The sequence below is a fragment of the Anopheles gambiae genome, chromosome 3 (assembly GCF_943734735.2).
Source record: "Anopheles gambiae chromosome 3, idAnoGambNW_F1_1, whole genome shotgun sequence".
NCBI lineage: Eukaryota > Metazoa > Arthropoda > Insecta > Diptera > Culicidae > Anopheles > Anopheles gambiae.
In genome coordinates, this window is record NC_064602.1 from 27,123,831 (window position 1) to 27,140,574 (window position 16,744).

General features: G+C 50.5%; 2 protein-coding genes and 1 long non-coding RNA gene across 15 annotated transcripts in view; 2 read left to right on the plus strand and 1 right to left on the minus strand.

Moving 5' to 3' along the window:
• LOC1280100 (protein bark beetle) overlaps positions 1–11,321 on the plus strand; it is a 27,538-nt gene extending 16,217 nt beyond the window's left edge. For 3 of the 4 annotated variants that reach the window (XM_061653648.1, XM_061653650.1, XM_061653649.1), the window contains exons 3-11: positions 385–560; positions 624–6,859; positions 6,924–7,135; positions 7,198–7,553; positions 7,623–7,748; positions 8,073–8,096; positions 8,261–8,729; positions 8,805–9,026; positions 9,393–11,321. In XM_061653648.1, coding sequence (XP_061509632.1) covers positions 385–560; positions 624–6,859; positions 6,924–7,135; positions 7,198–7,553; positions 7,623–7,748; positions 8,073–8,096; positions 8,261–8,729; positions 8,805–9,026; positions 9,393–10,490 — 8,919 coding nt within the window. In that variant the 3' untranslated portion in view covers positions 10,491–11,321. The remainder of the gene's footprint in view (positions 1–384; positions 561–623; positions 6,860–6,923; positions 7,136–7,197; positions 7,554–7,622; positions 7,749–8,072; positions 8,097–8,260; positions 8,730–8,804; positions 9,027–9,392) is intronic. The other variant, XM_061653651.1, reaches the window with a different exon arrangement.
• Positions 7,894–14,368, minus strand: LOC133392737 (uncharacterized). Its single transcript, XR_009765788.1, has 3 exons — positions 14,190–14,368; positions 13,024–14,118; positions 7,894–10,479 (listed from the first exon to the last, which is right to left on the minus strand). It is a non-coding gene; the product is annotated as an uncharacterized LOC133392737 (long non-coding RNA).
• Positions 14,369–14,715: 347 nt separating this feature from the next.
• The window catches only part of LOC3291910 (protein disconnected), a 70,474-nt gene continuing 68,445 nt past the window's right edge, over positions 14,716–16,744 (plus strand). Inside the window, exon 1 of one of the 10 annotated variants that reach the window (XM_061659218.1) lies at positions 14,716–14,953. The gene's annotated coding sequence lies outside the window, so the exon portion shown is untranslated. Of the gene's footprint in view, positions 15,070–16,221; positions 16,715–16,744 lie in introns of those variants that run through there. The other 9 variants (XM_061659223.1, XM_061659221.1, XM_061659222.1 and 6 more) reach the window with 9 other exon arrangements.

The window sequence follows — 16,744 nt, forward strand, 5'->3', positions numbered from 1 at the left end:
GGGGGTGTTGCAGGTGTTTGTGTTGGGTAAAATAGGAATAAAAAAGGAACGATGTAAGGCATATTTGATTCGATGCCCGTTTTGCATTCTTTTTGTTTTTTTTTTTTTGCTTCAACTTTTCCAACACATTGTTTTGTATGTTCAGTGAGTTTTAATTGCGTTTGTATGTCTGTCAGACATATAATTATGTTCTTCGGATAAACAAAAAAGGGACAGAGGGACATTTATTCACACTTTACAAACAAATGCTCGTGACGGTGTTGTGACTACAGTAGACTTTTATGGAATAATTCTTTCTTTTCGTTAACAAAAGGCTGTTCCTTTTTTCAGTAAAATAATACAAATGAACAATACTAATTGGTGCTTTGCGGTCTTGTTCCACAGGGTAATGCGGAGAATAAAATTACACTCACCACAATGCCCAACACGGGCTACAAGGATGTGCCTTCCGATCCCAGGGAAGCCGGCGTGAGATTGGTCGATGGTCCCAGCCCACTCGCTGGACGTCTGCAGCTGCTCAACAACGGCAAATGGCGATCCGTTTGTTCCAACTCCAAGAAGTAAGTTCCTTTCATTTATCCACAACAGATGCAAGATTCTCATTGCCATGTTCTTCATTTTAGCTGGACCATTGCGGACTATGAAACGACCTGCCGGCAGCTGGGCTTCAAGGGCGGTCGCTTCTGGAACTGGATGGACCGCATTGCCAACTACGAACCGCGCCTACTGTACGAGGAGCCTCGCTGTCTCGGTACGGAAGGTTCGCTCTTCGATTGTGCCTGGCCGTCGAGGCAGGTCGGATCGGGCGTTTGCGACTACCACAGTGACATTGGCGTGCAGTGTTTGCCACTGTTTGACCAGGTGACGCCTCACTGGCGCGGGCTGAAGTTCGAGAATGCCGAAAGCAAAGAGACGCTGTCCTACAATCACGTGCTGTACGATTCCATTTCTCTGTCCCAGCTGCGGCATGTGGACATTGTGCGTGCTGGCACAGGGCGTGGAGGATCGGCCGAAGCAGCGATCAGTGTGATGGGTGTCCCGCCGGTACTGGAGTTTGTCACGATCGATCACTCGTCCTACACCGGGATCAATGTGACGCGTCACGATGCTGCCTTCAGCTTCCGCAATGTAACGGTACGCCGGAGCCGTGGATTCGGTATCTTCATGAACTCAAGCTACGGATCGGCCCATCTGGAGGGTGTTACGGTGGCGGAGAATGGTGCGGACGGTATACGGTACGTGGGGCACGATTTGCGCGCCGACGAACGGACCGATCGTAGCAAGGTGTTTGATTTCTGTACGCTCACCTCAACGGCGTGGCAGATCTATCCGCTGCAACTGTCCTTCGAGCAGTCACCGTTCGCACTGTCGGCGAAGGAGTGCGCCCGGTCGTTCGAAACCGCGTACGGGTACGTGCTGACGATGCACTTCGTGTACTTCGAGCTGGCCCGGAACGAGTCCGCCCAGATCTCGGTGTACGATGGGATGTCGGAAAGTGATCGGTTGCTGGCTTCGTGGGATGTGAGGAATCAAACGCGCCCGCAGAGTGTTACCAGCACGCGGGAAAAGCTGTTCATCAAGCTGCGGGCTGAGCCCAGATCGGCTGTGCTGGCCCACTTCCGTGTAACGTCTGGCGTTACGAAGGCGTACGATTTGAACGTAACGCAGGGTACGATCGTGGATAATGGTGGGCGTGGCATTGCGGTGGATAATTTAAGATCCCAGGTGCATGTGCACGAGACGACGATCAGCAACAATCGGCATGCGGCTGGGCTGCACGTTACGAGCGGTGCCGGTGACGTTAACGTAACGCACTCGACGATCAACTACAATCAAGGCGATGGCATTAACATCACGTACTACGGTGGCAATAGGAACGTTTCGCGCAGCACGATTGAATCGAACCGCGGGCATGGGTTTGCCGTGTGGCTCAATCAAACGACGAAGGAGAGGCGCGAATTTTTGGAATTCAATCAAACAACTACGATCGAGTACTCGCACATCGTGCGCAATCTAGAGATAGGGGTGCTGCACGGTAATTTCTGCGGAGATTCTTGGGTGAACGTGACGGGGAATCTGTTCAACGACAGTGTGAGCGATGCGGTAGACATTCAGTCTTGCTGGTTTGAAACGCCGGACGGAAGACGGATGAGGTTGCAGATAGGACATAACAACTTCGAGCACTCTCAGCGGATTGCGGTCGTGCTTAACCCGATCCTGAATCTGGATGGGAGGATCGAGTTCAATCATTTCACCCGCGGACGATACGGTGCACTGTTGACGCGCAACAAACCACTGGAGGAGTTCCGACCGTTGCCGGTACGGTTGATCGTGCAGCACAATCACTTTATGAATAATGAGGGCATCTACGTGGCATCGTTGGGGTTGTCACCGAACACGGACAGCAAAACGCAGTGGATGCTGTTTACGCGCAACTTTGTGAAGGGAAATCGCGTTAAGGAAGCGTTCGGACCGTTGGAAGATGAAGGCGAAGGACTTGGAGGAGAGGGACGATTGAATCCACGATCGCGCGTTGCCGCACCGGTGGTAATTTCCTCCAACAATGTAGATGTGTTCCGAAACATCATCTCGAACCAGGAGTCCCGGTACGAGGTCGGTTCGCAGCTGTCCGACCAGAGCAAGGCACTGAACGTGACGTACAACTGGTTGGGCAATCAGGACGAGGAAAAGATCTACGACCGGCTGTTCCATCGGAAGGATCGGTATGATCTGGCAAAGATTGAGTACTTCCCGTATCTGTTGCACCACTCCAACCCGGGCACGCAGACGATCGCACAGTATCAAAAGTTTGTGCCGTTCTTCCACAAGGAGGGCAGCGAGCGGATTGGAGGTGAAGTTGATGGGCAGGAGATACTGCCCGCAGGGAGTTACACGGTGGAGCGGGACATTAATGTGAGACCCGGTGGTAAGTTGATCCTCAACTCGGGAGTAATCCTGAACTTTGCACCGAGCGTCGGTATGATGGTGACGGGTAAACTAGAAGCTAGAGGACGCGCTCCAGACGATATTCTGTTCACGCTGAAGCGAGAAGCGGTAATGCTGGAGAATGAAACGACCGAAGCGATCGTAGATGATCAAGAGTTTGCGATGGATATCGAGACGGAATCGATCGTGGAAAAGGTACCGCACGAACCACAAACTCCGAAAGTCCCCGTCCGACTCGTCGGTGGTGCTAACGACCACGAAGGTCGGTTGCAGGTGTACACCGAGGGTGTCTGGGGTACGGTGTGTGACTACGGGTGGACCATCACAAATGCGGCATTGGTTTGTCATCAGCTTGGATTGGCGTTAAATCCGATGGATTGGAGATTACAACGCTCCGAAGTTCCTGGTGCTGGTACGACGGAAGATGTTCTACTGTCGAATGTACGCTGTACCGAGCATGATATCGACATTACAAAGTGTCGTGCCGAGCGTGCATCGCAAGGGGACTTTGAGAACTCGTGCGGACATGAGAATGACGTCGGCGTAAGATGCTACGAAGGTGCCTGGGCTGGTCTTCGGTTCGGTGTGCTGGCAGAACGGGCGGACCTACAGTATGTTACGATCGAGAAGGCCGGTCTGTTCGATTACGTGACCAACACGTTCAAGCCCGCACTGCAGATGGATCTGGCTCGCCACAATCTGGACAGTGTGCGCGTAGTGGAGAACCTTCAGGACGGGCTGGGCATCATCTACTCCGACATCTACGCCGGATCGTCGGTGAACAATGTGAAGAATTCGGAATTTTCCGCTAACCGTGGCAACGGGATCAGCATCAAGCAGCTCGGCCTCAAGGTGCAAGGTAGCATCATCAAGGACAACCGCGGATCGGGCATCAATCACGATCAGGTGGTGTCATCGCTGGAGCAGCGCGAAATCACTAGCTGGTTTAATATGGTGCCCGACTTTAACGTGGACGATTCGGACTACCGACCGATACTGGTGCCGGAAGGTGGAACCACCAACATCGACATCGACCAGTGGCAGATCAAGCATCTGATCACTACGCCGGTACGCACGAGCGAACCGGTCGAACGGAATATCATAATCCAGTGTCAGCCGGGGTACGTAATCGGCGTTCAGCTGCTGAACCCGATCGAGAACCGATCGACGGAGAACATTTGGATACACGATTCGCTCACGGGCAGTACCGAGTCGGACATCTGGCAGGTGAAGCGTGATCTGTCGGTGTTCCCGCTGACGACGAGCAGCTACGGTGCGATCTTGCAGTATCGCAGCGGTACGAACGCGCTCGGTGGTGCCGTTTTAGTGCTTCGCTCGATCCAAGCGCCGATACAAAACATTTACAACCGTATTGTGCGTGGCCCGGTTCCAACGCTTCAGATAACGTCTACGAAGATACAGCGCAACTTCCGCGGTATTACGGGCACGTACTACAATCGCTATCTGGGCGAGTCGGGCGAACTGTATCTCCGAAAGGCAAACGAATCGATCAAGCTAATCAACTGCGAGATCAGTCACAACCGGGAGGAGGCCGTGTTTATCCATTCACCGTTCTGGGATGTGCACGTGAGTAACATTTCCGAGATAACGGTGCACATCAACAACAGTCTGGTGCGGGACAATGGGCGTGGCATACGGCAATTCTCGAAGGATTTGCGCTCGTCCAACAATCTGTTCCACTACGTGCTGCAGGACACGACGGTCGAGAGCAACTCGTACGGTGGGTTGGAACTCAGCCTACCTTATGTGTGGCAGTACAACGAAAACTTTACGCATTCCGTGTTTCTGGGTAATGATACGTGGGCCCGCAATCGGAAGTTTGGCATCCTGATCGATGGCCACTATGCGGCGGTTAACATCTCTTCGAACATCTTCACGGAGAACGTGTGTGCGCAGGGTGTGATCGGTTTCCGGGGGATGGAGAAGAAGATGAGGATTGATAACAATCGGATCACGAGGAACTATGGCAGCTATATGGTGGAGTTCCGGTCGGACAGTCAGAGCGAGATTCTGGGCGAGATACCGGCCCTGTTGGCATTCAATCAGATCGAAAGCAATGAGGAGCTGAAAGACACGCGATCCTCGATGCGCAACTTCATCCGGGGCGAACGTAACAATGCAAACGATCCGACGTGTGTGATCGGGTTTGGAGGAGTGCAGAAGGTACAGATCTATCGCAATGTGATCTCGAACAATCAGCAGGATTACGATTTGATTGCGGGCGTGAAGTCGGCCCGGTTGAGGAACTATCTGGATGCGCGAGAGAATTGGTGGGGTAGTGCGGACGAGTTGCACATTCGTAGGCGGATCTTTGACTTTGACGATTGGAACAATCACGCGGAGGCACTGTACCGGCCGTACCTGATCGAGGACATTATCGATGGCAGTGTGTCGGTGAGTGAGGGTCCGAGTCCGCCGGTCGATTTGAATGCGCTTGGTGGTCGAATTTTGGAGGATCTATCGATCTTCCGGCGGGAGTTGCCGTATGTCATTCGCTCGGACATTACCGTTATGCCCGGGGTGACATTAAGCATCTTCCCCGGCGTTGTGATGGAGTTTGCACCAAATGTGGGTATTCTGGTGCTTGGAACACTGCTAGCCCGTGGTACCAGTGATGCAGAAATTGTGATGAAACCAATCGAAAGTGCCTCGGAAGGAATGCACCGTGTGGAACGATCGTTGGAGAACATGGTCAACTACGATTCGATCCGTCTCTGCACCAACCGGAACTGCTCACAAGGTGAGGGCGAAAGCGAGCGGGCAAAGGAAGGCTTCCTGGAGTACTACAATCACACCACACTGCAATGGATTCCGATCTGTGATCGGCGGTTTACGGAGCGCAATGCACAGGTCGTCTGTCGAGAGCTTGGATACGATCCGCTGGATGTATTCTTCGGGCACGATCGGAGGATTGAGTTCCACACGAACTCGCTGACCCGCATCTGGTCGTGGGTGGAACCGATGGAGTGTCATGGCGACGAGCTGCGACTCGAGGAGTGTCCCGAGCGGTTAAACGGTCAGCTTTACGGCCGCCGTCACGAATGCCAGTGGGATTCGGAGTTTGTCTTCATTAGCTGCAATGGAGAGTCAGAGCAGCGCAACTACTGGGGAGGAGTACGCTTCGCCAATCAAGATTTCGAAGCGAGCATGTACGAACATCGCCTACACGATACGCACACCCACACGACGGCACGGCCAGTCGAGAGCGTGATGGACTTTGTGCGCATCCAGCGAGCGGGACTGCTGCACGGTGAGAAGTCACCGGCGATTCAGACGATAGCCAAGAACCCCAGCATCAGCTCGGTTTCGATCAGGGACAGTGCACATCACGGCGTGAATCTGATCTCGCCGACCAATGCTATCCATCTGAACCATCTGCAGATCTTGCGCAGTCTCGGACAGGGCATCAATGCGATTTCGCTGACGGGTGAGGGTCGCGAGAGTGACGAATCGAGCTACAGCCCGCTGAAGGATCTCGATCTGCCGTACAATCTGTTCTCGCTGGTGGACATCTGCGACACGAACAAGGAAATTACGCTCGAGGAGCGCGTGCTGGTGTACTACAAGTATGATAACAATCCAGTTAATTGTGTGAAGATCTTTAAGAGTGCGTACAGGGTGAAGCCGTTAGGCTTTCGGTTGCTGCAGTCCAATCTGTTCAACCACTCGAAGGAGTATGGACGGCGGGACATGATCCAGCTGATGGATGGTGATATCTATAATGTGTCTGCGCGCATTATAGGGACGGTCGATGCGGATTCGGACAATCAGAAGCGACTGTTCCGCACGAGGGAACCGGCGCTGAGCGTGCGGCTAATTGCTAGTGGAGCACCGGCACGGCATGGATTCATTGCGGAGGTGGTAACGCTTCCAATTTCAGCCATTGGATTCAGTAAGTAGAGCCTTCTTAAGATCATTAGGATAATGTTAGTAAACCGCCTTGCTTGTTCTTACAGATCGTGACGCACAGCACAACATTTCCAACACGGAGATACAGGGCTGTGTCGGTGGTGCGCTGCAGTACACGTCCGTTGGTGAGGTGTCCCCAATACTGACGCTGGAACGGAACCGAATTATGAACAACTGTCGACAGCTGTACGGTAACTTCTCTTCTTGCGAGTCTGCCATCAGGATCGATGTTCAGAACATGCAATCATTACATTTCAGGGTAGGTCCTCTTCAAAGCCATTTATTTCTCTGAGGCACTAAAGGATGACTTCTTTTTTTCAGAACAATTTAATCCAAGCCAATCAAGGAGGTCTCTCCATTCGGGCCGATTCTCGCGGCTCAGCTACATCGCTGCGTGGCTGGATCCATCACAACCTGTTCGCCCGCAACCGCAACCGACCGGCGATCTACGTCGATGGACGGCAGTCCTCCCCTTACCAGGAGGTGATCATACACAACAACTACATCACACAGAACGATGCCACCTTCCGGGATGTGGTGGTCCTGCGCCAGGTCGTCTCCAACTTCACCTACAACTACGTGCACCGGAACCGGGGACTGCGGATCGTGCAGGTGTCCGGGTTCGATCGTGTACGGCTGCCCATTTACCAAACGACGACACACAACGGATTTTATGAGTAAGTTAAACAGATCCAATAGGATGTTTTGCGGATGAGTACTGACAAAATATTCTCCCTTTTTTTTAGTAACGTGGCCACCGATTGGGAAGGACGGGCAACGATCGTCGCTGGTACGGCCGGGCAGCACTACGTGGACAATATTTTCGCCAACCCGGACAACGACTACGAAATCATCACCGTCAATCGTTCGATGTAAGTAATAGGCCAGTCCACTACGCCCAAATCTGACCTCAAACCCAACTAACCAGAGTAGCCAGAAGCAATTGTGAGATAGAGAGGAGTAGTAAGTAGTAGCGGTATACAGATGCGATGCACTAGCAAGTCGGAAGTGCCTCAGTTTTGGCGTTTGTTTGTTTGTATTTATTTGTTCCAAATTTGCATGCTATTTTGATGATCGTTATTTCTCTTACTCCTTCCCTGTCTGTATTTCTCTAAAAAAAAAAACAAAACCTCCAACCCACTCCTGCAACTGCTGCAACTCTGCGCTAACCGTGCGTCAATCGTGCGTCCTGGCAGAATTGACTTCCAGTACTGGAATAGGTAAGGTGCAGTTGTGTATATTTACTGTTTTTTGTTTGTTTCGCTCATTCGCAAATTGGTGTTGGCTCGCTTACTTCATAGTTTCTTAGCAATCGTGTGTGTATTTAGACGTAAATTAATCAAAATCACAATTACTAAACGCATTACTGCACCCCTCTCAACAGCACGCTGGACGTGTGGAAGACGAAAATCGACGCCCGGCACAACTACTGGAGCTACAACGAAACGCTCGCGGTTAGCTCGCGCATCCGCGATCGCTTCGACGATCCGCAGCTGCTGGAGGTGTCCTTCCTGCCGCTGCACATGAACAATCTGACGGTGCTGGACGGGAAGTGCCCGCCCGGCTGGACACTGCTCATCGATACCTGCTACATGTACGTCGGTGCACCGATGAGCTTCCGGGAGGCGCGTGACTTCTGCCGATCGGACAATGCCTCGCTGCCGTTCATCAGTGGCGATGCCAACGCGCTGTGGATGTTTATCGAGCAGCAGTCACGCTATCTGCGCAACTATGAGCGGGTTTGGGTGCAGGATGCGAACTACATCGATCGCTGCACCTCCTTCCTGTACCAGAGCGTGGAGGTGGAGGAGTGCCACAATCGGCACGCGTTCCTGTGCGAAATCGATCCAAAGGTAGGGATGGGATGGCAGCAGCGTTTAAGCAAAAAAGGATCCAAAGCTAACTGAACTCTTCCTTTCGCTTTCCAGGTGGAGATTGATCCACTGCACTGGACGGCCAGCATCGAGGTGATCGGAATCATTGTCGCGCTGGCGCTGGTCATTGTGCTGATCTGCATCGTGTGTGTTTGCTGGTGCCAGAAGTCACGCTACCGCCAGGCGCAACGGCTGCAGCGACGCAACAGCATTCGCCAGAGCATGCGCAGCCTGAACAGTATTGATCCGCAGGGGTCGCTTCGCAGAAGAAATTATGTAAGTAGTGCTTTATCGTGCCGGGAGCAGTGTTGTGGGGATTTTCAGCCACTTTAAGACAATTCATGGTCGGTGTGTGGACGTCTAAGAATGCTAATTTATATCACTAAACTCATTTTTGTTTTTGCTCAAACGGTGGTGTAGCCAACAGCAGTTTAACGTTTGTCGTAAGTGAATGGTTTTGTGTTTTGCTGTGCAAATGTTGTTCGTCTTACGGCTTTGCTGTTATTATGGAATGTTTGCGCGTGTTTTTACTGTTTTGCTTGTTCGTTTGTTTCCCCATTAGGAGGTTTAAAATGCCTATAATTGCTCAACATTTCTTATACTTTATCTGTGCTTTTGCACCTCTCCCCGTTTCTCTACCAGGCAATGTCACGATCGACCGACACACTGCGAACAGCCACAACGAACGACTACAAACGGATGGCCTCGAACGGTTCGATCGAGTCCGTCGACAAGAGCGTGCTCAGCACCGAAACCAGCTACGACGTGTACGATCAAAAGCAGAAGCAGCAGTACAGCAACGAGTACGCCGAGCAGCTGAAAAGCCAGCTCGGTTACAGCGAAAGCAACGGCGCCCCATCGGAGTACATCCAGGCGAGCCAGGCGAACGGTGCCGCCCCGGCCAAAACCAAAGTGTACGGTTTGCCCGAGTACAGCAGCCACGGGGGTAGCATCGCGCTGGAGCTTGCCTTCCGCAACGAAGGCTTCCGGGACACGTCCACCACCTACTCGGGCGTGACGCGCCAAAACTCGCTCAGCACTGCCATCAACGAGGAGTCGCCCATCATCCATGCGCCGGGCGGCGAGGAGGAGATGCTGGAAGAGACCGGCTCCGACTACTACGGCAACTCGAGCACACTGCCAATGCGCGTGCAGGACAAGCTTTCCTTCCTGCACGAGCTGAAGCAGCATCTGCCCGAATACGAACCGCCGACCGCTTCCGTCAGCCACAGCAGCTTTCAGCCTGCCCGCAGCTCGCAAACCGAATCACTGGTCGGCGGTGTGAACGGTGCCGCCATCCCGTACAGTGTGCAGCGAAGCCCACCGGCAAGGCCAGCGCCGCCAGTCGTCCCACCGATGGGTCACGTGTACCAGCAACCGTCGATACAGGTGCGCCGGCCAGCACCGCCCGAGCCGGAGCAGATGCGCCGGCCGGATTCGTACATCAAGGCGGTCAAGAAGTACGCCACACCGGGCCGGGAGCGTGACTCCATACTGCCACCGCCACGCACCGACAGCCAGCAGCAGCAGCGGCCCAAGACACTGTACGAATCGTCCGGCGAACAGCTGGACCCAGCGCCATCGATGCCACCGGCCGGCGGGTCGCGGTCGAACTACGCACGGTCCAAATCGGAAGCGCTGCTCGAGACGAACTTCGACGGTACGCCCGGTGTCGACGGGCAGCCGGTGCTGAGTGCGGACAGTCGCAGCTACTCGCAACCACTCGAAACTGCAATGTAAGACAGACAGATGTGTGCATTAGTTTGCAAATGCTGCTTTCTATTTTTTGTTTTGTAAACGAAACTGTACAGGATTAGCTTTGTAAGGTAACGAACGATTTAGCGAATCAAAAACGAACCCAAGCGAACAAAGTGGTTAGCACAAAATGAGGATTCAAAGAGAGAAAGAGAGGGGTTATAGTGACTTTGGAGGTGCTTTTATACGTAAGCAGCTTGAGCCGTTGTGTTTGAAAACGTTTATAGAAAGGTAAGGGATAATGCGAGAGGATCAGTGCATATACATTCTCTCTATCTCTCAGTAGGACAATCGTGATATGGACAGGGAAATCCCTAATGCGTAATGCACCAGCAAAGTGACTGCTGTGTGGTGCCTTAATGTTTCATACTGCACAAATATACTACTGCCCCTTCATATCGTAGGGGTTCATGTTAGGTTCCATGACCAATGAAGGCAAAACACAAACCCTTTCAACCGTTTCACATCGAGATAAGCGATGTGGTATCATCTGCGTGATAGAGAAGGCGTGTGTTCAATAGGAGCATGTGTTTTTGTTCAAAAGTTTTTAAAAGTGGAAAATTGATTTTAAGTACGTGTTAATGTTCTGATTAACTAAATGACAATCGATCGTCAAGTGACAAAAGCATACACCACAACACGATAAACGGAATTACGGTAGAACAAATCATCGAAACACTGTTGTGTTTGAATGCGTTTCTTTTTTTAAACTCTTCGTGTTTTAGGTTAATGTAGTCTAATGGAATGATTTTATGTTCAGCGCAATAAAACCAAGCAACATAGCCAAGAGGAGTATGTTGGATGATGAATGTTTAAGCACGTGTTTTAACTGTTATAGTTAAGTATCAAGTATACTCGAGTTTTCAGCTCTACAAATTCAATAATTCCTAATGATTGGCTTCAGCTCGACACAGCCAGTTCAACGAAACATTACATTTCGCATGCAAATTGTGTGTGTGTGCTTCGATGACACAATGTCGCTCTCTGATGATGAGACTGCCAGACTGCGCCAAACCGCCTTGAATTAGATCATCGACACTGCTGAAATGTGCGAATGTTTTAAAGACGAAAACTTGATTTTTTGTTTCTTTTCGAATTCGGTTGTTATTGTCGTTCGATCGTTTGTGACCGTCTTTTTTTTTGTTTTTAGGAATTATTATCCCACAGCATCCCACGAAGAAGAGATCTGCGCTCCAATCTGCCAGAAATGTTAATATTAGCCTTTTCTGGTGATTGCGAAAACAACACCACTGCTGCCCTCAAGGTCGACAACGTATGCAAAAGAGGTGTTTTTTTTTTGCTGGTGTTATGCCAAGTGTTTTGGTTTTCAGGAAATGAAGCAACCAAAGGAGACACGGGCCCCCGCGTGCAGTGATTATTATTTCAAATTCCGTTTTTATCCACTTCTTCTGAATTCTTTATGCAAATTCGACACCACCACAATACGGGGGGCACGCACGTGTATCGTGATTAGAAAATAAAATTGTGAAATGATTCGATTGCTAGCCGAAACAATTCGATTGGGAGGACAGGGAAATAGGGTTTTTGTTTGTCGAAGGGGTTGTTTATTTTGCCCTGTTCGATCAATTTCACGCGAAGCCGGTGCTCGCTTCTTACAGTGTGTGTGTGTGTAAACAAATGACTTGCAAAGTGATGCGGTGTGCGAACAAACAAATCTCACTTGGGTTGGCGTGTGTAATGTTCACACCAATTAGTGAAATGTAAATGTTTAAGCGTTTGATCAAGATTTTCTCAATCGAAAAAAATTGTGTGTTTTAAGCCCCGAATTTCATTCATATTTTTCTGACGAGCCAGAATTTAGTGGTAGACACACCGGTTTTTAGTACAACTATAAGCGAATCGTAAAAAAAACCCAAACGTCTTCAGGTAGCATGAATTGTATATGCAGACTGAAAAAAAGTTTGATAATATTGTACAGGACAGCAAAGGCTATACGGCTGTCTAGGTCGCGGCTCTTTAACCTTCATAAACTTCTTTGAATTTTGACACATTTTAACTAATTTGGCTCTTTACAAGTATTTTTTGTAGAATTTGGCGCTTCTGGTCGCAAAATGTGCCGACCCCTGGTATAGGATATGCAATCGGGCGTCTGCCATACTGGCAATACCTGATGTAACAGCCATCCCACTGGCAGTAATAAATTGATAATGTAGCTCGTCATTACAACTTGTATAGTTTTAAGACTACATTCCTCTGCAATACGTCTTAAAGGGAAGTTTCTTCATTCGATTTAGAGGCCCAGGCCATGTCTCATTGTACTGTTTGAAGACAATCTGAATGATCTCTGCTTCGATATTGGCAGTTGCCGTATGATCATTAGGCCATAGGTCACCTAAATTCTGCTGATAACAACAAAGAGCCACTACTGGACCTACTCTTCTGAACAATGCACTTAGCTCGTTATCGTTCTAGCTTCCCAATACCAATTGATTCCCAAAAGCAAAGCTACCATCTTTTAGATCCGAATGATGGACCGAGCAAGAGAACAATTACATACCTCTGATGTCTCTCATTGGCCGGATCTCGTACTTTTTGTCGCTGAACATTAAGTCAGTTCTTCAGCAAATTTTCTTTTTTTCTTCTCGTTCTATTGGCGTTGTGAAAGCATAACAAAGTTGGGAAGCATCTTGTGCAGTAGTTGGTGTTCATGAGCTCCCTCGTAGCAAGTGGTGTCCGATTTCTGTATCTTGCTCGGCCGTAGCTCTCTATCTCTCTTGCTGGCTTGCTCACGATAGAGCACGTCGGTGTGACATGGACCGGTCAACAATCATTCTTCAGAATGCTCGGTCCCTGGCTGCAGCCTCCCATCCATGTAGACACCCGATCTTCGACAGGTCTCGTTTCACCTGATTCAGCCATCGAGTTCGCTGTGCTCCTCTGCGCCGTATGCTGATATGGGGATCGCTGTCGAACACCTTATTGATGGGGCATAAGTGTGGCATCCTCATAACATGCCCCAGCCTTGGCCACCGTTGGGATGCTCGGTTCGCCGTACAGCTCAGCAAGCTCGTGGTTCATCCCTCTCCTCCACGCTCCATACTCGAACACACCGCCAAAGATGCACCAGAGGATGTGTGGCTCAAAACACACCCAGAGCGTTTGCATCCTCCGCTCGGATGGTCCAATACTCGTGTCCGTAGAGAACCACCGGTCGGTGAAGCCCATAGCATGTACGGTTCCCCTGCACAATGCGTCTCCGGATGTATGCTGCTGAAGTCGTTGTCCGAAGTAACGACCGTCCCGAGCTAGCAGAACTCCTTTACTACCTCGAGATTGTCGCCGTCAACTAATACACTGCTTCCCAGATGGTCTGAGTCACCGGCAAGCAGCTACTTCGTTGCATTGATTCTCAATCCAATTCTTGCTGCTTTGCGTTTGAGTCGGGTGTACGCCTCACACACCTTCACTGTTGTCCTGCCGATGATGTCGATGTCATCCGTGAAGCCAAGAAATTGGGGAAACCGGTAAAGGTTCGTGCCACGGATGTCGTTGTCTAGCCCCGCGCTTCGAATTTGTTGAAGAATTTGTTATGTGCCCACTCGTAGCAAGTGGTGTCCGATTTCTGTATCTTGCTCGGCCGTAGCTTACCACCCTGAAACCAAAACACATAATAAAAGATACTTTACAACAAGCACAAATCTAACAGCAAAACAACAAACTTACCTTACAGTAGATAGCATGCTTTACTGATAAGAGAGTACGTGCGAAAAGTTTAAAAGAAATGAGTCCGAACTTGCCCCGTACGCATCCCGTACGCGTATGTAAACAAATCGAAATTTTGACGTTTTCATTTGATGACGCACGCACACAGACACAGCCAGCCGTACGGGTTTAGCTGGTCGTGTTCAGTACTCATGCCAGTCCTTTGTCAATGCTTTATTTATTTTGACCAATCGTGAAGCGTTTCTAGGGATGGCAAGGGGTGAAGAAGAGGGAGGGCAAGCACGATTTATGTTAAAAAGCATTCAACAACAATATTGTGTTGTAAGTGTTTGATTTGTGATACCTTTTTGTGGAGCGCGCACACATCAGTACGGTAGTGTTTGTATTATGCACATACACACACATATACACACTTGCAGACAGCCTCCCATTCCCCAAATAATACATAGACGGTACACCCTGTCAGACCACCACCCCCTGTGCACCCTCGACACCCGTACCGTGTACATAAGCATGCTCATAGCACACACCACACGCAGAGCGGAGCATAGCCGCGTTTGCTTCGCGTTCGCGTTACTCAGAATTTGTTGAATAGCAGCAGCGTGAGGAAGTGTGTCCGGCCCGTGGCGTTTGTTGTATTTTGCCCGTTTGCCGTTTGGTGTGTGTGTGTGTGTGCTCCACCGTGCGTGTGAGGAGTAGTAGTGGCTGGTGGTTGGTGTTTTCGGCGGGCGGGGGTTGTGCGTTTTTGTTGTGCTCTGTTGTGGGTAAAGTGAAGTGAAGAAGTTGCGCGGGAGCACCGTGGTTGGTGGGTCAGTTTTGTCGTGCTGGATTGATGGATTGATGGACTAGGAAGCACCACCAAGGGTGGTAGGTGGTCATAGTGAGTAGGGGGGGAACTCGGGCGCGGTGGAAATTCTAGTTTTTACGGGCCATGGGGAAAAGGGAAAAAATGGGAGAAATAAGATTGCTTCATTTCGCCGTCAACATAAACCTTCTCCCCATTTTGCTCCGCTCCTACTCCGTCCGTTGCCCCAGGCAACAGTCAAACTTTTGTCAATGCCTTCCCCGTTGCCTTTCTCTTCGCGTTCTCCTTCCGAATCCTATCGCGGACACAAAACAGGCTCGATCTTGTTTCGGGTGGGGGAGAGGGAGGCAAACCTGTTCTAACCAGTAGTGGTGATGGTAGTAGCACCTTTTACCAGATTAATCCCACCAAAACGGACCGCGCGGTAGTTTTTCTTGCTGTGGTGAGGTGACTTACCAACATTGGGGCAACATGCGAATTTATTGTTCGCCCAAACATCCCTCCCTCCTAAAGCACACAATAAGCGAAAGAGTGCAATGGCCGTGACAGTGCCGTGCGTGGGGTGGTTCAGGAATTGGGACGGTCGGTCGTGTGTTGTGAACTCCTCCACCTCCGTCGATGGCCAGATTGCATTGATTGGTAGTGAGGGTGACGTGTTATTGGTGTTGTTGTTGTTGTTGCTACTGTTGCATTCTAATGACGAGCAAAGGCAGAGCGAGAGAGAGAGAGTGTGTGTGTGTGTGCTTTTAGAGTGGACATAGAAATACACACACACAGACACACCGTTAGATCAGGAAGCGCATCGAGAATGAAGTTTTTCGGGGGAGAGAGTGACAGAGCTGTCAAATGCAATTCGGTGTAATCTCTGTGTGTAATTGGCGTTATCTTATCGCACACACACACACACACGCGCGAACGCATACCGTGTTGTGCACGCGTAGAATGTTTTTGGTGTTTTCCAAATTCCGATTACAGTAATTCACAATCTTCCCAACAACAACCCCTCCCTCTCTCTCTCTGACTCAAACTCCAAAGTACAACGTGTATAGCGGTGGATTTATGGATTTCTCGAGCAAGGGAGGTGGGGTGGGAAGGAGAGGTAGTAAAATTTGGTTCTTGGCCGCCCCGCACGTGTGCGCGTGTGCGCAAAGTGAAATTATGTTGAGAAAGTCCTGATAAAAAAGGGGGGTGAGTGGTGGGGGTGTTGCTTCCTTATCTTATCCCCTCCCTATCTCACCAGTCCCAAGAATGCCAACATGTGCAACATGGAGCATATTTATCAAATGCACACACACACGCACACATCGTAGTGAGCCGTGAGAACCGCAGCAGCAGCAGCAGCAACTGTGTGCGCGAGCTTTGCGCGTGAGAAAGCTCTCCGGTGGGGCCCGTGCGTGAGAATGGGAAAATGAAGATGGGAAAAAAAAACGAACCGCTTCGTCTTCCGTCTCCGGTCACAAGGAAGTGTGTATTGAGCAAGTAAGGACACAAGCGCGCACACACACACACATACACACCCATTAGTCTGACCGAGCTTGGTAATAAAATATATGCTCCAAATGGTGTAGTGGCTGCAGCAGTGTTTTGACGGCGCGGCGTGCGGTGGCTGCTTTCGTGTGGTGTGTGGCCTGTGTGGCCCTTTTGTGTTGTTGCCGTTGTTGTTGGTGGTAGTGGTGGTCTCTCGCGGTGGCGTGGTTTTTCCGGATAGCGCACACGTTCAGTAGGCTTTTTGGCAGGGTGGTGATGTGTG